This window comes from Mugil cephalus, chromosome 3 (genome assembly GCF_022458985.1).
Source record: "Mugil cephalus isolate CIBA_MC_2020 chromosome 3, CIBA_Mcephalus_1.1, whole genome shotgun sequence".
Lineage (NCBI taxonomy): Eukaryota > Metazoa > Chordata > Actinopteri > Mugiliformes > Mugilidae > Mugil > Mugil cephalus.
In genome coordinates, this window is record NC_061772.1 from 6,872,201 (window position 1) to 6,892,272 (window position 20,072).

At 41.2% G+C, this 20,072-nt stretch overlaps 1 protein-coding gene across 3 annotated transcripts in view; it reads right to left on the bottom strand.

The window, feature by feature from the left end:
• Window positions 1-1,894: 1,894 nt before the first annotated feature.
• The window catches only part of dagla (diacylglycerol lipase, alpha), a 32,219-nt gene continuing 14,041 nt past the window's right edge, over window positions 1,895-20,072 (bottom strand). For 2 of the 3 annotated variants that reach the window (XM_047580031.1, XM_047580032.1), the window contains exons 3-21: window positions 19,801-20,012; window positions 19,534-19,635; window positions 19,281-19,419; window positions 19,085-19,172; window positions 18,319-18,453; window positions 18,143-18,220; window positions 17,674-17,798; window positions 17,225-17,375; window positions 15,975-16,058; window positions 15,257-15,334; window positions 14,922-15,002; window positions 14,545-14,687; window positions 12,686-12,754; window positions 12,530-12,602; window positions 11,934-12,142; window positions 10,685-10,811; window positions 6,237-6,403; window positions 5,933-5,950; window positions 1,895-5,461 (exon numbers count right to left, since the gene is read on the bottom strand). In XM_047580031.1, coding sequence (XP_047435987.1) covers window positions 4,357-5,461; window positions 5,933-5,950; window positions 6,237-6,403; window positions 10,685-10,811; window positions 11,934-12,142; window positions 12,530-12,602; window positions 12,686-12,754; window positions 14,545-14,687; window positions 14,922-15,002; window positions 15,257-15,334; window positions 15,975-16,058; window positions 17,225-17,375; window positions 17,674-17,798; window positions 18,143-18,220; window positions 18,319-18,453; window positions 19,085-19,172; window positions 19,281-19,419; window positions 19,534-19,635; window positions 19,801-20,012 — 3,184 coding nt within the window. In that variant the 3' untranslated portion in view covers window positions 1,895-4,356. The remainder of the gene's footprint in view (window positions 5,462-5,932; window positions 5,951-6,236; window positions 6,404-10,684; window positions 10,812-11,933; window positions 12,143-12,529; window positions 12,603-12,685; window positions 12,755-14,544; window positions 14,688-14,921; window positions 15,003-15,256; window positions 15,335-15,974; window positions 16,059-17,224; window positions 17,376-17,673; window positions 17,799-18,142; window positions 18,221-18,318; window positions 18,454-19,084; window positions 19,173-19,280; window positions 19,420-19,533; window positions 19,636-19,800; window positions 20,013-20,072) is intronic. The other variant, XM_047580033.1, reaches the window with a different exon arrangement.

Genomic DNA, 20,072 nt, shown 5'->3' on the forward strand with positions numbered 1-20,072 from the left:
CATTTGAATGGTCTGCTCCACCTTGAGTTCATCATACAGTACGGTGAGAGCTGACAGTCACACAAGAGCATGTGGTAACAGCAAGGGTGGGTGTGTTACTGTTTAAGACACGATCTCCAACAGAGACATTAAGGTGCTAGCTGTTAGCCTTACACCCTATTACATACTGTGAGAGTTTACATACTTGATCACCATGTGTGTTTACATCCCCGCTAGATCTGGTGCAGAGATTACACGTGAGGCTATTCATACCACTACATTCAATGCACTACAGACAGTCGACAGCCCCAGCACCCTCAGGCTTTTCTGCTCATATCATGCAACCCTGGACCGTATATTGACTGCTTTTTACCAGTTTGCTGACTGTTCTACCAGGAAGAACAGGACCATTGACCTATTTTATGTCAATAGGATGTATACACAGCCTTACCTCTGCCACCAGTGGGCAGACCAGACCACAACCTCGTCCTCCTGTGACCACAGTACAAGTCATTAGTACAACGACAGCCAGCTACATCCAGGTCGGTTCAGGAAGTGGTCTAATGCTGCTTAGGGCCGACCTCTGTTTTGATTGCACCAGGACCAGACAAAGTGTGACCTAGGATGTTGGGAAAGGTCCCCACCCTGTGGAAGTAATTCATGCATCGACCCAGTACCAAAGGGAAGGAGCTCTCACACCCCACCTCATGAAGACACTTGAGCGGCTCATGCTCCACCTCATCCGCCCTCAGATTCAGCATGCTCTGGACCCCCTTCAATTCGCCTATCGGGAAGGTGGAGGACAGTGTCTTGTTTCTCCTCCACAGAGTGTACTCCTTCCTGGACAAAGGATGAGAATCTGACTAAAATGCGTGTTGACCCCTTCGATCACAGATTACCTCAGTGATATTCCATGGTTTGTCAACTTCCAGAACACTTGGACACATGTCACATGCATACGAAATCAAGGAAATGGAAGCTGACTACAGGAGGATGAGTTCCCACCTGATGCTGGTGTCCATAGTGGGGGTGGAGGTGGAGGTAGTCAACTCTCACGAGTATCAAGTGTGCCAGCTCTGTAGTGGGCAATAAGTCGATGGTGGCAGTGGCCGAGAGGACAACTATGGAGAAACTGCTGGCCATTTTGGACAATGTCAGCCTCTGCAATGTGCCTCTGCACACAAGTATTATTTTATTTGGATGTGTGTAATATGGAGCAGCTGCGAAGTGACTTTCCTTCAGGCTCATTAAAGTATCTATAAAGATCTATGTATGTATGTATGTATGTATGTATCACCAGATACATCAAAACAACACACATGGGCTATTGGGAGTTCTTGGTGTGCACTTGCTTATGAGTACTACTAATATCTTTCTTGGTGCCTACCTTGGGAGACAGGTGAGACAGGTGAGACAGGCTGAAGGTGAATCACTGCTGTTATTAAACACACACCCCTCAGCATCATTTGACCCACGGCTCCTCTATAAGCCTCAACAGTATACTCTGGTTTCAGTCAGGGCTGCTGTACACTCACGCAGCACGGCACCTACACACAAGCTTCAAAATAGCTCCAACAACTCATTCCATCCAAGATACATGTGCACTCAGCATTTTTTGAAAACCAGGTCACATTTCTCGTATTAAACCTAAAGCATAAGGACGGGTAATATGGCAAAACATCAGTATTTATCTCAAACTTTTGAGCACCTGGCACCAAAAGTCATGCATTTAAAATGTCTAACAATATACAGGAGGAGAAAGGCAACACAGTACTCCCATTATATTCTCATCTTCTATAACCCCAAACCGTTTTATCATAACATTTCTTAGACAAGTTGATTCAGATACCAGATAACATGCAATATTAAGTACAGTTCATGGCTCATTTAAAAGAGTTATGAGAGACATTCATAGTTTTCTTTTTTATAGTTTGTAGTTTATTCCATTACAGGCAGGGCAGTGAGGGAAAGGGATTAAATACATTCTCATTGTGGGGCAGGATAGGAAGGGAAGCAAACCAGGTAAACATGGACAAGACATAGTTGAATTATTCATTTCAATATAGACCAATTTGTAAATCTGCCAATAGTTGGAATAAATAACTTTCAGATGATTTTTTTTTCTCTATACGTCAATACTGATATCTTTTAATATATCCATTATCTCCTTACTGTTATATAGTTGTTTTCTACATGACTCTATTGGAATTTATTTAGACATCTGCATAAATAATTACACATAGAAGATGGTGCTGTACACATCATGGTGAAAAGTACTGGTGCTTTCTTTCAGCAGTGTTTCATATATGACCAGCTGCAAGCGAGGCTACTGAATGTAGGAAAATGCTGGCCCAACCTTATTGTGTCTGCTGGGACTGGCAGCATGATTTGAGTAGTGTCAGACGGTAAACTGGCTGGAGCTGTCCACTGTGAGTAACCACAGCACATCTCATCCCAATTAGAGACACTGTGCGTAGACAGATCGCTATGGTGACTCCAGGCTTGACGGTGGATTTTGCACCAAAGGTCGCAGTGAGAAGGCAGTCACTTTTCAGCATGTCTCACCACTATGACACATTTGCAAAAGAAAGAAAAACATATTGACACCATGCCGTGGCAGAATGTCAAATACTTTTTCACTCGGACAGAAAAAAAGCTGAAATAGATAATGTCCTACGTTTGGGAAAGTTTAAAAAGTTCCCCACACTGTCCTAAAAACTGAGATAAAAACCACTGACATCAAACCAATCTGTTGCAAGAGCAATAAGGATAATAATACCATCAAATATAGCAATAAAACAACATTAACTGTAATAAATAATGCAAATTTTGAGCCACCTGTTACACCCAAAGTGATATGGAAGATCATATGCCACAAACCATTTTTAGATTTGGGATACGCAACGTTCAACCCATTTCGTCAGTCAGTCCAACCTCAAGGCTGTTTGAGATGAACCAGATTAAAGGGAAGCAAACACCTCGACGTCCAAAATGACTGAGAGCACCTTCAGAACGAGAAATGATATCCTGGGACACCTTAAGCATATGCAGTTTGGTCCTCTCTGGGGACCTGGGCATCCAATCAGCCTCTCAAAAGTTTATATATGATGGTTTCTGGAGATATTCATAGCTTATTTAATGTGGCTTAATGACAACGCTTGTTTTATACCAGCCATGCTACTCTGAAATGCATAAAGCATGCAAACTCTGACCTGGGCACATTGCTAACAGCTCTCCGAGGAGAAATATACAGTATTCATGAAACTAGGACAACTATTAGCAAGTTTGCTCTTTGTTTAACCCAGTGTGCAGAGGATCTGTTTTTCAAAATGAAAGCCATGGCAGTGTTTAATGTCAGGGTGACATTGTTTCTGTGGTGTTGCTGTGTAACAGTCTCAATGGGAACCAACTGAATGTCGTGGGGAGAAGATGATGAACTTAGCTGTGTGTGTAAATAAAGCAATATCCATGTACATATACAAAATTACATCTCATAAATACATTTGGCAAGACAGTGTATTCATTTTTTGGCAAAGGGGATAAATTCAGCAACATAATGTGTGCAAGTATAACCAAATGTCAGTCTAAGTGGCTTAGTGACAATTACTCTTCATGAATAAATAAAATAAAAAAACATCTTCATGCACTATAAAGAGTAACTGAAAGACTCAAAAACATCCATAGGCGTCTGTTATAACTTTGTCACAATCACTAAATGTTTAAGACACATGGATTCTCACCAATGAAACACACTTACTCTATTTCTCAAAGTCAATTCATTGTAGACCTGAGGAACTTTTCTTAATGTCTTCTCGCTTCTATTTATTGACGAATATGTCCATCTTCACATTCCTGAATTAAAAAAATAAAAATCAAATAAACGCTGGACAAATTTCCGGAGCTGCTGAGGGTGCAGGAAGTTGTACAGTACATCAACCCAGATGGTGTGCCTAAGCTAACCTCTTCTACAGTGTGAGTTTTTAATCCCTGCTCAGTTAATTATTCTCCCTTTGATTGAAGTCAGGGAATCGATGTAATGCGGACGTGTCCCCGTGTGGTTGAGACAACATTGTTTTGGAATGGCATTGTGAAGCTACAGTTATCTATATTCACCCAAAAGCAGCACAGCCCCCTGGCATGCAGAGAGAGGTATCTTTTTTTCTTTGTCATTGCAATAGTGTGAAAATGCTATAAACAGAGTTCAAAAGGGACACCTGAAGAATGGATAGAGTTTGTGAGTTGGTCAGTGAAGTTCTGTTATTGGATCTCTGACGAGTGACTGCATTCCACCGCATGCATGTACTGTGATATGTTTTCAAATTTGGATGACTGCACCTCTCAATTTAGAGCAAATGGCACTGGAGCCTTCAGAAAGCGCTACACCATGGAGGATAGCGTGTTCTCCTCGGGGCAGTGGCAAGGGGTCGATGTCCGTAAGGAGTGCATGGATGGCGGGGCACCCTCGCTGGGGGAAAGATCGTTGAGCTCCTCGGATGACGAGAGAGGGAACGAGGGTGACAAAGATATGCCTGAAGACGGGTCAGCAGACCCGGCAAAAGTGCGTGGGGGCTTGGGGACTAGATTAGGCTCCAGTGTTGCTCTGGCCAGAAGCTGTTTGTCATCCAACCGCTGTCCATCTCCAAGACACTCACCTTGCCCAAAGGAGCCCCGGCCTGACTCGGACTCCCCGTCCGACAGTTCCAGAGGCGGTGAGCTGCTGCCGTCCAGTCTGAATAAAGAGTCTAAGTACTGGGCAAACTCCAGCACTGCCTGGCTGGGGTTCCCATTGGATAACTGTTGTGGAGGAGTAGAAGCTGCCGGTCTGATCTCTGCACTTAACTGTTTCTCTGCCATTTCCAACTCCCAGTCTTCGTTTTCTCTATCCATTGGTCTAGAGCCTAATTGTGGGCTTAGAGGAGCGTTAGGAGTGCTCCCTGGGCTGTAGACACCGGGTATCTGTTGGTCATCTCCATCAGGAAGTATTTTTGAGGTGGCATTAGGCTCTGGTTTGAAAGGCTGAGCCAGGGCACTCTGGTTCAGAAGAGCCGGGGAATGGTGTCCACTGAAGCGTGGTGTGGCAGGAGAAAGACGCATGGGGTAGTCTGGGGGGGATCTGGAATCCAGCGGGGTAAAGAAGGGCCCGACCTCACCCAGGTGCTCCGGCGTTGCCTGGCAGAGGCAGTCCGCAGCGAGTAGTTCAGTGCGAGAGCTGAGAGATGGGTTCTCCTCTGGGATTGGGGCATCCAAAGGGAACGGGAGACTGCCTAGCATTGGAGAACCCCTTAATGCAGCCGAGGAGCGTCGGGAATCCAGACTATAGAGGGACTCGGCGTCTGATAGACTCTCCATGACAGCCAGTGGTGCTTTGCGCTCCCTCAGCTCCACTGCAAGGCGCTCCCGCGCTCCACGCAGCACTACAGGCACTGGGGGAGGAGGGCACTCAGAGAAACCATCCAGAGAGATTTCCGATTGAGCACACGAACTAGAGGAGAGGAGAAGAACGGGTTGGAGAGTAGTGACAGGGAATGGAGTGGAGAGGGGATCCAAAACACAAAACAGACATGAGAAAATGGGTCAAAACGACTTACGAAAGGTTAAATAAGGGACACGTGGGAACACGTTAGTACCATATGTCAGTTCTACGGACTAGGTGAACACCATTACATGTTACATAGATGGAAGAAAAAAACAGAAACGGAGAGACTGGGAGGCCAGGAGTGTATCCAACTGTAGCGCATGTATGCTCTTGTATTAACATCTAATACAGGAGGTAACATAATTCTACCAACACTACAAGGAGGTCACACTGGCTTTGGATGGGGGCTAAACCAGAGAGGACGAGGGGGAAACTGAATACTACCATACGTTGTAAGTGGTCTGTGGTCAGACAGCGTGCATGCGTGCATGAGAGAAGGGACATTATGCAAAATTAGTATTGGCATGCTTTGCTTACCGTAACAAGTGTTTTTGTCTTTTTTTTTTTTTTTTTTTAAACAGAACAGACAGAAATGATAAATTTGAGAGAACAAAGTATCAGTTAGTAGCAGTAGTATTTCTTTTAGCACTAGCTACATATGTACGTTAAGATCAGCCATCTACATATGGAAAGCCCTAGAGTTTAGTGTGAGGTTTACTTCATTACATATTGAGGCAAGACTGCAAACTGGATATACTGTATATATATATATAAAAGATCAAACAGCTTTTTATATTCCTTTTGGCTCAAACACACCCACAGTTGTGCTTGGTGTACTAACCGAACACTACTGTTCCTGCGATGGTGGGTTGTAGGCGTCGGCTGCTGAGAGGTCGTTGATGTATCCACGAACATCGTCTCTGGGTTCAAGTCCACTTCTGTGGGGCTCACCATGATCTTGGCTGCTGACAGCAAAGCAGTCTTCCCTTTGTTGTAGTTCTCCAGCACCTGTCACAAGCACAGAAGTACACACAGACACATGACTTGACAGGTACATGTACAGCTTGATAGCAGGGAGAATCTGGACTGGTAAGAATCAGTGAAAACTATATAATCTCATACAGAATGAAAGCTAAGTGTGTTTTATTTATTTATTTTTTAAGTGTTTTCATCTTCTCAAAATTATTATATTCATAAAAACTGCTACTTTTTCAAATATAACTAATTCATATCCCCACTGTCTTATTTAATTTCTACTATTCTCAAAAAACTAAACGTACAGGGATCTCATTTAACTGGCAAATATAGTCAACACAATTTTTTTTTTTAAATTAAGTCAGCTTTATGTGAACATCAGGGATTAAATCCACAAGACAATAATAGTTTGGGAATGCATCATGAAAACACAATGTCAGTTTTCAGCCGTATTCACTTGTGTCACTTATCAAGCGACAATTCACTGTTGTTTCAAGTATAATATCCAAGTAACCACTACAACTGCATTCAACAGCGCATGCAGAGCGAATGCATCTCTTAATATAGTGTTACAAAACTGTGTAGTTCAGATAAATGTAAGTGCAATCTATCTGTGAGCTTACACCTACTCTGACTGATGTTAAACACCCACGGCAGAGTCATGAACTCTGAGCAAAAACTACGCAAGACCTACATTACACCTATGATAAAGACTAAACTGTAAGAAAAATGTATATGCAACCTAGAAAATCTTGCCCTACAAAATATAAATGTGAACAAAACAAAAGCCAATGGCAAATCACATCAGCACACAAATACATATATTTGGTTTACTTTAATGACTTAAAAACAGAGCAAATGATGATATAAAAACAGATGAATAGTGAGGGGATGTAAACACACTCATACAAACATATAATACTTGTGGCAATGGACATGAATGATAAAACCACATGGAAAACAACATTAAAACCAAGAATGAATCTCTTACAGGCAGGTTTAGTACGTTTAAAATGAAACAAGAAACAAACATGTTTGGGTTATGGATCACACATGAACATATGATGATGTTAATTGTGTGAGTGTGACCAATGACAAATAAACTATAAACAGCAAACACCAACATTATCAAACACATCACCTGCAATTTTATAGGCACAATGACTAACCAATAATAACAAAAAATATATACACATACGTTTACTAGCTCTACATCAAGCAATAATGTAATGAATCTCCAATGGCCATGAATTTATGACATATATGCACAGTGGAAGATATTTATGATCTTATTAGTGACAGCCCTCTCCGTCCCACGTCAAGACATTTCTTTTTTTCTTTTCTTTTTAACATTTGTTAGACACATTTGTTCCCCGTTGTTACTTCATCTGTGGCTGATGAGTAATTGACACCTTCTTCAGGGGATTACGACTGAGGAAAAGCTGAATATGTGCATTCAAACAGCAAAAAAAGACACTGAGCTGCAGCTCAAAAGCTGAAAACCCCAGCCAAGGAGGAAGAAAGAGCAGTTAATGTGGAAGAAATTAGGTTACCATGGAAACTTTGTGAATACAAAGAAAACTTGTTAGGTCAAGGAAAAGGGTTACAAAGTGCATGCCAAAGCACTTGACCCAATGTTCTGAAGCTGAAAGAGGAAGAGAAAAGAGGGTTGAGGGTGTTGATTTCGGGAAAGCTGGATGACGAATGTCATTAACGAGACATAGAGATGCAGGTGGGTTTGGACTCATCCTGTAGGAATGTTAAAGCCATTTGAAGAGATTGCATACTCATTAACCTGCGCTGGATTTCAGCAGCTATTTATTGCTAGAATTTACCACATCACCTTGTGGTTCCTACCTTTCCTGAGACACATTTTAATGGTTTCCAGTGGATTCGCCTGGAATTGTAACATCCAGCCAAAGGTTTATGTGCAAGTGGAAAGGCCACTAGTGCCAGCTGGAACGCCAAGGGAGGAGTTTTACCAGTTTTTTCTTGACTGCTAATGCATTTTGGCTGCTTGGGATCCTGTTTTTTTGTGGCCTCCTGCAGTGGAAGGATTGGAGTGCTTCCAACTCCTCTCTGATGACTTTAACTGTTGGTCGCAGTCTTTTCAGAAGGTCCTTACCCAAAGATTGACACAAAATCCTCATGCAAAACGTTTTTAATGTTGACCATCATTTTAGTCTGACCATTCAGTCCCAGTAAAACTGAATACAACTGAAGCATTTATTTTATATTTATTCAAACTAGTAAGTGTGACCACAGAGGCTGAAGAGCGTCATGACTTACTATACAACAGAACCACAACCACTGTTTTGCAAAGAGCTATGTGACGCTACCATCTCGAGATGAGCGTTTTCTTTCTGAGTAGCGTTAGACTCATCAGCCAGGAATTCACAAATAGCAATTTCATCTTCACCGGGGTGAAAAATGGGAGGTTCTGATTGGGTTTGCATTGGCGTGCATGACTCATTCTGAACTGGAAAAATTCCTGAAAGAGGCTTGGAAGGGCTGTTAGAAAGTGGAAGGACAGACACCAAACATTGCTCAGAGGTAGAAGAACAGTCTGACAGAGGAGGAGGCTGAAGAACAGAATCTGCATCTGGAAAAGAGGTAGAAACAGGGACTGTCAAAGGAACAGAGGTAGCCCCAGAGTCTCTGAGGGAGGAAGAGCAAGACTGATCTTTGTGGGAGGTAGATGGAGAGTCAGAGGGAAGAGAACTATGGTTTAATTCTTTTTGAGAAGATCTGAACACAGTAGGACTGCTGGTAGGTTGACTGACTTCCAGTTCCTCTGATTCCGAGTTTTCCTGCTCAGACAGGGGACAAAATGGTTCCAGTACCTGCAGAAACACCAGAGGTATCACACTACATACTAGGCATGGCACACATGAACACATTCTTCGTACACAGTGAACATACTTACATACCTATTCAAGGTCCATCCATTAAGAGTCGTACAATATCAAGGAAAAACACACGGCAAAAAGGGGAAAACAAACCACACAGGAAAGTGCAAACCCCAAAGTGGATCCTTTACATGCAAATATACACGTTAACAATAACCCTTTCATTAAAATAGATGTTCAATGTCCGTGAAGAATATGCTCAAAAAGACCAGAGAAGACCATGAAACCAACCACGGGTGAACAGTTCCCATGCTTTGAGACAGGAGCAATGTGGAGAAAACAAAAGGGATGGTAAGTTGTAGGTTAATGATGAGTCACATGCATAAATTAATGTTGGAGTCAGAGTTACACGGAACAAAAAAGAGTTCTTGACTAACACTGGAGCATACCAAAAAATAACTTTCCCCACATTTCACTGTACCACTTACAGCCAGGAGTACATGTTATCACTCGCAACTGAAACCGTCTTTGTGACCTGATTTGTCCTTTTTACAGATTCTTTTGCATAACAATCTGCTGTTTGCACATGCCTATCTTGCACTAATTACCTCAATGTTATTCAATGACCCTAGCAATTTATATTATATTCAGATTTTTTTTTTTAATTCCCTGCCCACACTGTATATACTGAATGTGAGTGCTGTACATTCTTGTATATTTTGTACATTCTTTCAAATTTGATACTGTCTTTTATTGTTTCTTGTTTCATACCTAATTCTGTGCAACTGTGACAAGGTAGTTTCCCATACATGGGATAAATAAACATTGCCTTACGTCTTACGTGATAAATCTCCATTTGGTTGTGATAATCAACAGTCATGAGACATGTGGATTTAAAGGCCAGAAAGATGATGAATGGATCCTCTATCTTCAAAAGACATTTCTATCTTCCCTAGAAATGTCAAAGTTCTCAACCAACTGAAGGCTTGTCCATCTGTTAGTAATAATATGTTGAATGCACTGTAGTAAAATTATAGATTTATAGTTTTTACCAAATATAATATAAAAATAGATCTAAGACTGTCTTTGATTTATTTATGACTTCAAATGTTAGTACAGTTAAATTTTCAGTTTACGTTGTTCTCGTCTAATCCCTCTTGACCTCACTACTGTCATTCACATTATCAAAGTAGACAAACAAGATTTAAATTGTAAGATCAGTAAGCTTAGGAGATTCTTATGTAAATCTTTAACTAATACTGATGTTCTCCTTAGATCTATTATAACTAACAAATATAACTACAGTTCAGCTGCTAAATAGTAGCTTTCATTTTTAAATAAAAAAAATAGTATACTCAGTCCCCCAGTGTTAGAAATCAAGAACATCTTTTCAGAGCCATTTCTTCATCATTTCAAAATATCCCCCAGAAAGAAATCAATCTGTGCGCACACAAATAAAACAGACCTTGTTGAGGCCCTCCATCACCATGTGGGGCATGTGCTCGTTAAGCATGGCAGGCGAAATAATGACCTCATTGAAGGCTTTGTTGTCCCCCCACAGAGCCGAGTATGTTGGCTCTTCCTGGCCACAGCTGCAGAGCAGAGAAAGAGACGGATTGTCGATCACGGTGAAAACAAGTGAACTTTCATTTGCCTCAACATGTTTTACTCACAATACATCAGAAATATAATAAGACGTCAGAAAATATAATCATCTGGACTGTTTTAGCCTCGAGAGTAATAGTTTTGCTACAAAACGCCGGAACAGATGATCTGTAGATTGAGGCAAAAATCTGATTTGGCAAATTATAGAATGACTCAAAGTGAAGCAAGGCAGGTTTATTTGTAAAGCACCTTGGAATGACAAGCGACTTAAGATGCAGTGGTAAAAGAGAACACAAATACGATGAGGAAAGTAGAAAATAGGACTAAGAATCATCATCACTTGACAGCTGTTCTTTTTTGTTCATCAGACATAAAGGCATAGTGCTACCAAAAAGAAAATCACTTTCACCTCTTGCACCAGCTGGCAGAGGGTGGAAAAGGATTGCACAGCTACTTGTTTTGTGTAATTGCTTGACACATGCAGTGACACTGCAGTGGCAGCGAGTTACCGAGGTCAGACTGCTCCACCTCCATGGGCTACCCTTAAGTTAAATGGAGATCTGCAATACTGCCATAAACTCTCGAGGGCTTCTTTCCTTTGATAGTGTACGAAGACTGCTGTAATCTGGATTACAGACCAGCTGATGTATGTATCCGCTAGCATATTCTGACAATCAGTAAAAAAAAACTTTTGTACTTCCAGCCATGACAGTATTTTATATTTATATTTTCCCCATAACACATTCCCAGACTGTAAAAAATATATAAAAAAATTGCATATTGGAGGAGTATAGAAAAAAAATATGATATGAGACTGCAACCAGATAAACCGGTCCGCGTGACACACTATAAACCCACACTGTCCCAAGTATTCAGCGATATACCTTTTCCCACTGGACTGCCAGTTCTTTTATGTCACAGGTGTGAAAAAAATGCGACAATCGCTTTGAGGTGTCCGCAAATCAGTTACACAAGCACTCAGCCGATTGCGAGCTCCATTGTATGGTAACAAATGTACATTTCCCAAGAAGCTCAAACACGAAAAACAAGAACGCTTAATTTTTTTAATTGTTTTAATCCGACCACAGCTTTCAAGTGAGTTTTCTTACCACGTCTCTGGAGGATGGTTGTGCACCACGTGGATGATCCTGCCTGGAGGGTAAAGGGGTGTGGAGGCTGACAGGGCAATACTGAGGTCACTGGGGTGCAGCCACAGGCGGCTGCTGGGCGGTGCTGTCGGCTGAGACTGAGGATCATCATCCTCTAGTGGAAGCTCTGATTTTGGGATACATTTAGTGCCTCCCGCAATGATCCTCCACTGTTGAAAAGAAAAATGTGTTGTTACGTAACTTTACATTGGCATCTAAATTTATCTTCTGTATGTTAGAAATTTTTCAGCAACAGCCAGGGGCTGCCTGGTTGGTGCTTTAACTACAGTAAAGATAACTCCAGTGATGTGGAAGGCAGTTTATTTTAATTAGTCACTGCAAAACTTGGAACAGTGTACAGGCTCGTGATGCTACAAAGGCTTCTACTGCTTATTTTGATGGACAAAATTCAAATGTGTTGTGAATCTTGTGAGACTTTAATTATTCATTAATGTCTGCACAGAAGAGAAGTGTTTTGTCAGCAGTCCAGATATAACAGCTTTTATGCTTTCATAATACAAATGGTCTACAGGTCTGATACCAAGAGTTTAAGTCACCTTTGGCTTGTTACTTTTTTGTAAGACTTCCAGAAGGTGGCGTCGGAAACCCTCCAGTTGTGACAGACCGAGCCTTTGAGAGATCAGATACTATTGTGATAATACTGCAGAAAAGTCAAGTTAACGTCAGTATAAGAAATTCTGTACAAGGGATACCTTGGCACCAGATCTTTTCCTAATACCACCGATGTGACAAACTCTTTGGAGTACTCCATGGCATCCTCACTGGGAAAATAAAAGTAAGAAAATGTGTTAAATCACGACATGCAGAGAGAGTACTGGATGAGAACCGAGGACAAAATGTACTTTCCAATGAACACCAATTCAAAAGTGCTTAAAAACACCAGAAACACACGTACAAATACTATAATGCTTTACAGACTGTACATCTTTATACATTAAACATTTAAAATGTACGGTTTCTGGCCATTTTACATGGTACAGAAAGAATTGCTTTTATGAATAATAACCTTATAATAGCTTAGTCTGAGGAATGTTATGGCTAATTGAACGCTTTCAAATATAATACTATATTTATCTACTGTAGCTAGAGCGTACCCACATGGGAGTGGTATTTTACGCTAGAATAGCGTAAGTTATTTCTCCAATATAGGCATTGTAGGGACATTCAGCTGAAACGATTTTATTGTTAGCCACAATCATCTTATATCAGCAACAAATTAAATGTGTGAACGTTATTATTTGCAGATGAATGACCTTGATCATAAATAGCAAATTTTAAATGTATATATTCAAAGTTGGATAACAGATTAAAGGACCAACATAAGTGGTGCTTGTGTTTTCCTTTCTTTTGCAACCATCTGGTGTCTTCTAAAAATTCCTTGTCTTGGTTTTAATGAAACACCAAAGGTACACTGCAGCATTTAGTTATCTCTTGGTATAAATCCTCTTCCTACATGATTTGCATATCAAACACGTTAATGCTGCATCCAGCTGTATGGCAGGGTGCTGGATAATGTCCAAGTATAGACAGACAAAATGAGAACAGGCAATTAAAATTACTGTGGGATCTAAAGCTTGTTTTTTCATAACCTTACTGGATAAGGGTCATGTGGGAACAAGTCAAACAAACTATGTTTATAGTTGTTTCAAGTAAATCAACCTGATCGTCCCTGCTCTGTATACAGCTGGTCTGCTGCAATTTACAATTAAAATAGTGAATGCTGAATGAAATTATTTTAGGATTACTATTTTTCCCAAGCAGTTACTTCTGTGTCAGTTTCTAACTTCTGCACTACTAAAATTGCTGCCATGCTGACCTGTCAAGTTGCAGTTCACACTGATGTCTGGCCAGAATTCTGGTGATAACCAGGTTACCATTATATTGACATTTATAATTCCAGTGAATACTTTCAAGCGAAAAATATGTTGTCTTCACTAAGGTGTGTAACTAAGACTGGGGTCTCCAATTCACAGTCTGACTAAATGGGAAATGATCATGACCTCTCCCTCTGTTCTCAAGTTACAGCGCTGAATGATGACCAGAAAAGTGTTTTTGCAGAGCATTATGATTTAACAGAGAAACTAACCTTTGAGCTTTTAGGTAAAAAGACTCATTGCTTCATTATTTTATCCAACGAGACATCTGTGTGAAGCTTTGCCACAATTAGCAGATAAATTCTCGTGAGGACAAAACGTGTTATGTAGGTGTACACAGGGAGCTTTGACCGTTAAAGCTGAATAAATTAATGAGTCTAAAAACTGTAAATGTCATGTCAGTGTTCGTGAGATATTGCTTCTACAAATGGGACTGACAGACAAACAACCTGAAAACATAACATGTCCAGACCTGGCAGCTGCCAGGGTGGGGTTTATAAAAATGTCAAGAAGGAAAGATGACACATTGTTCACACTGTCACATTTAATGTTCTGTGTAAATGCATGGGATTTATGTGACAGTGTGTCAAAACAGTCCTCCTACAAAATGTATTCAATCCAAAAGCCTGACCTTCTCTTTCAGCCCTATTTCATATACCCCTTAAACGAAGACTCACCTAAGAAGGCCACCAGGTGGAGAGTAAGAGTAGCAGTGAAGTGTTGGATATTCACGTCTCAGCAGGAAGGAGAGGATAGCAGCAGTGCCTGCACCAAGAGAGTGGCCAACTATCACCAGCCCGTAGTGCATGGTGCCCTTGTTCTGTGAGAAAGAGTCATTACGTGAGCACGCTGTTGTTAGACAGTGAAGATGGCCACATTAACAAATTCCTTCTACACCTTTTTATCACAAATTTGTTGTATACTCTAGGTGTAGGGTTATAGTAATGTTGCACAGCCAAGTACAGCCTTACATAAGGTACTATACTGGTGTCAATAAAAATTCTTCATCATCGCTGAGCCTGCCATTCTTTACACAGAATACTGAGTCACGTACCAAGTCTCTTCCAAAAGCTTGTGACAAGATCATTTCCTGCTCCAGTTTCTTCTTAATGTATTCTGCTGAGTAAACCATTCCCTGGTAGTAAAAAGAGAGGGACGGAGCCCGGTGAGAGAGACACACAATATGAACAGGAAGTTTGTTCATTAATCTCTAATTAAAACATCCATAATAATTATCCAAACATTAAAGAGCTGAAATGACATTAGGGAATCTGTGACGCTCATTCAAACTGCACTATGAAGAGCAGATTAACGTAAAAGAGGAAATATCCCCGAGGACTGTACAGTGGAGAATGATATGAATTGTAGATCAGGTGTTTAATCTCGAACCTTGTGGCCAAGCCAGGTACCATGCTGCTCCTCCACAGGCAAACGCTCAGAATCCCCCGTCAGATCCGTCAAGGCATCCTGATGCACACAAGACAAATTAAAAACTTAGGAGAATGCCCTGACGGTGTCAGGCATGTATACAAGCAAGTACTGAGTACCATTGTGAGTTACTGGAATGACAATTCAGCAAAACGGACTGATACAGTCCATTTAGGATGGACACACTTGTTTTCTTCCCTTTGATTTTCGGTCAAATATCCAAAAGGTTTTTTCCCCAATTGAGATCTGATGTGCTTTCAAAGAGTTCCTTTTATTTTTTTGAGCAGTTTAGTACAAGTATGAACAGTACAGGGATACTAATTTGACAGACTCGACATCTTAACTTGCTGAGATTGACTGAGTAGTTATTTATCTCCCAAAAGGCCTTTGTTCTAAAACCAAAAATAATCTCTTTGATTCATCTCAAGCCCAGAGAACTACAGGATGCTTCTGAATTGCTTACATAAGGTCACATTTGTCTCAGAAGTAGCCAGTCATGTTTCCGCTCTATGTGTGCAGGGTGTGGGAGTCTGATGCATTAAACTGAGAATTTCACCTGCTCTGGACATGTTGGTGTTATGAGGCACCGAGAGGAGCAGGGTCAGTTAATGTTTCAAAGGGATTGAAGAAATACCATTATATATATAAAAAAAAACTATATAAGAAACATAAAAGTCACCTTTGGTGAAAGGGTTCCTCTGATACTAATGACAACTTTCTTTTTCGCATGATCCACTGCCACAAAAAATGGGGTTTCGTAAACCTGTTGGAAGATGCAGATTGAAGCAGAGCAGAGGAGAAAAGAAACTAAGATGAAAATGTGAGCGGGGACATTAGGAGAAGAGTAAATACTTGTGTATCATAATTTCAACTGCTGCCAAAGCAGTTCTTTGAGTATTGTCAACAAAACCTTACCAAACTTGGCACAGTGCACAGTCATGAAGAGAGAAGGAATTTATAGATGGAAACTCAGTGTTGGGTAGCCTCACAAAAGCTCTCTGCTTTATAAATCACTACTATTCTGTGGCTCATGTCCAAATTTCATATAAAAATTAATATAAAAATATTATATATTATTTTGACAAATATAAAGAATTAACAACAAATGAACAATAGCTGATGAATTGTACAGCGGGGCACAAATCTTCATGGAGAATGAAGAGTAAGGATGTCACTGTGTCACTTAAACTTATTCCTAAAAAATCAACTGTAGCTATTGCTAACAGCAACTTACTTTCAGCTGAACAGCCTTAATATAGAACGGCTTTGCAAGACAAATTTACAACAGAGTTGTACAAGATGACACAATACTAGTCAACCAGAGTTGAAACCAATCCCCAACATCACCTTACACATCAGTGGTGAGCACAGTCATTGCATTATTGTCACCACACTGGTGCAAAAAAGTTTGGCACCCACTCCACAGGGGAGGGATCTCCTGACAGTTCAGCCTTCACATTCATAACACTTAGGCCTGTATATGAAGCACGACTGCTCCGTATGTTGAGAGCAGGAATGCTTCCAGAGGCCACTGATGAGGACACCTTCCTTCTGTTCATGACAATCATAAACACAATCTGTGACAAAGCACAGGCTTGACGGAGTTCAGCCTCTACTGAGAAAGCACATGCCTTGATGTTGAGGAGGATGACACCGCTCTCACTCGGTTGACCGCATCTCAACAACTAAACTGTTGAGTGAAGCGTCATCAAAACGGATACAAAGGATGCATACATACAAAGGACTCTGTGTGCACCAAAAAAGGGATAGCATAATCAACCTCTACAGCCTATTATAAAAAACAAAAAAACATTTAAAACATAAAAACGTGAGCCTAAAGCTGTTAAACTGCTCTCGTGCTTTGTGTTACAGAGGAAGTGAATCCCAAACACCTCTGACTGCCTTCTGCCCAGTTGTCGGATTACTCACGGCATCATGGCAGGAAGTGTAGACAATGTGGACCTGCTTGAGATCCCTGTCCAGGAAGTGTCTGCGTATGGCCAGGACATTACAGCCGCAACAGTTGTCCTCCTCCACTGTCACGGACTGAGACAACCGAGAGCCAGACACTGATGTGCAGCTGTGTAAAGAGAAGATTCTGATTTTTATAAATAGTAGGTGGAACAGACAAGAAAAATACTCTAAGCAAGTACGATTACAAAGGCATAATTAGCAGCCCATTGCGGCAATTCTGGCTAAGAGAGATTAATTTCACATTGCTTCTGTCAGTGAGTGGGTCCAACTAGAGCTGTATTGTCTCAGTGGATCACCACTTGGCAAGTGTTGACGCATGTGAAATTTGTTCCGCACTGGAGAGGCTCAAGAGACGCAGAAACCAAATAGATCAAATCTGTGCGGGTGTATGTTTGAGCGCTTACGGGCAGGAGCTGGCAAGGCGGCACAGCCCACAGGCAGGCTTCCTCATCAGGTACATGGGCCAACCATACGCAGCCAGGGCAAAGAGCATGTAATAGCACACATCCTTGTACATGTTCATCTCACCCTGGGAGAGGAAAACACAAACAACAACATCGTAAATAAGATTCAGAGATATTGAGGGTGTCATTCAGATCCTTAGAAATAAGCATTGCACTACTGCTGGGAAATAGATGTTTTGGATTATCTATTTCACTGTTATAATCTCAGACATTCCTGGACAAAAATAATAATAGTCTCTTGAAACCTCTATTGGCCGTTAGAGTTATTATGAGCCCTCTCTCTGTGTGAGAGGGTAAATAAACCCAGAAGAGCTTTCAAGATAAGATCTGAGTGGTGAAACGATTAAACTTTTAAAATAGTCTACTATCCGTGTGATTTGGCATGGAATATAAACACAGAGACACTCACTGAGTTCTTAAGGTCCAGGTATCTCGTGTTACGAGTGACAGGCATTCCCGATAAGAAGGCTAAAATATCATTGTTGGCCTGCGGACAAGAAATCAGAACAAAAAAAGTGATTTCAGTTCAATTTCAGTTTAAACCTTTTAGACTGCAGATTTTAGCATATTTTACATTAGTTATACCTGGTCCAGGATGGCAGATCTCTTAGACCTCTGTCTCTGGCGTAGAAGTACCAGGCCAGCAATAATATCACTAGGCACAATGTCCAGGTCTCTGAAGAACTCTGCAAAAAGGCTGGCCACTTCTGAATACGCGTCCTGGACAGGAAAGCAGCAGAGTCACAAAGAGGACACGGACAACCACGAAAGACACATGTTGTCATCGCATAACATTTAAATTCATGTCTGATGCTGACAGACTAAATAGCAATGTAATGACCAAGCAGATATACGTAAAGTGTCAGTAAGTTCCCAGAAAGAGCTTGAGAATATTCCAATGAAGAGGAATGTCTAGACCACATTGCTACGCTTTCTACCTACAACCTTTCCCTGGATAAAGGGCAGAAAATGGTTGAGTGAATAGACATTTCTCAACACTGCAAATGAAATTCTATTTAGATAACACAGCAATGTTCAAGCAATTGAAGCTCAAATCTACAGTTTTCACTGGAGTTTAACTGCAGATTAACTTTTTCCCCGCGAGATAGCTAGTAAATGGATTTACCCTGAAATTAATCCATTTTACATTCATGTTTTACATTAAATGGTGAATGTCGCTGGTAAGTAGCTGAGCGAATCCCCGCTGTATGTCACAGTCTCTATTAAACTAGTCAGAGCTTATTATAATAAACGGCTCACAGGACGTTGAGCATTGAAACATATCTGCTTTTTTTTTTTTGTCTTTTAAGTGCAAACAGGAAATGGGTTCAGTGTGTATGTTGTGACTCACTGATTGTGTATCCTGTGCTCTTGTGCAGCACATGAAGAACTTCAGTCTCCTGCTCCAGCTGCTTGCTTGGCCTTCCTCTAGCCTGTGTCTAATGGCGGGACAAAGGCAAAGAATTCCTCGTGATTTCATATTAATTTCACGTTTTTTTGTATGAAGACAAAACAACAAAAAGAAAGATCCAAGAGGCTGTTAATACCTGAGTGTGTATGTAGTCAGGTTGCGCTGCCGTCGGCGAGTTGCTTTCAGTTTGACAAAAGTCCGACCCGTAGGATCGAAGGTGCACATGAGGGTAATGCAAACACTGAATATGACTAGCCAGTTGCATGCAACGATCCCTGCAGAAAATATCAAAACATTCAAGCATAAAAAAACAAACACACACAAAAACTTTTTATTTCAAATATTAATTCCCTAGTCCCCTTGAAATCCCCTCTCTCTCACTCACTCACCCAAAGCCAAGTTCTTGGCAGTGACATCAGAGCATGGCTGGTAGTACTGGACAAGCCAGGCAATTCCTACAATGGCATACACTAGCTCTACCAGCAGAATAGCTGGAGAGAGAACAAAAAGAGGGAGAACAGAGATCAATAGCTGCCCAATCAATATAAACGGTGTTCAGATCTTAACTAGAAACACAAAATGAAACCACATAACCACCACCTTCGACCCCAACGAGCATCAAGACACAGCCGTGTTTAAAAACAGAAGCGTCTTACCTAGCCGTATATAAAGGACATACTGCACAGCTTCCCTGGGCTGTGTGTACAAAATGCTGCCCCTCATGCTCAACCACATGATGGCGCTCTCACATATCAGGCAGCTGACGAGGATGCCCAGGTACCCTCGGCCATGGTCCACTAGTGTTATGGAACAGGACTGTTCTGAGCCGTACGGGAGGCCGAACAGAACCACGGACAGAACCACCAACCTGACGATGAAAGGCAAGCGTGAAGTGGAAGTTGTTCAGGTGAATTAGCTTCCTACAGAA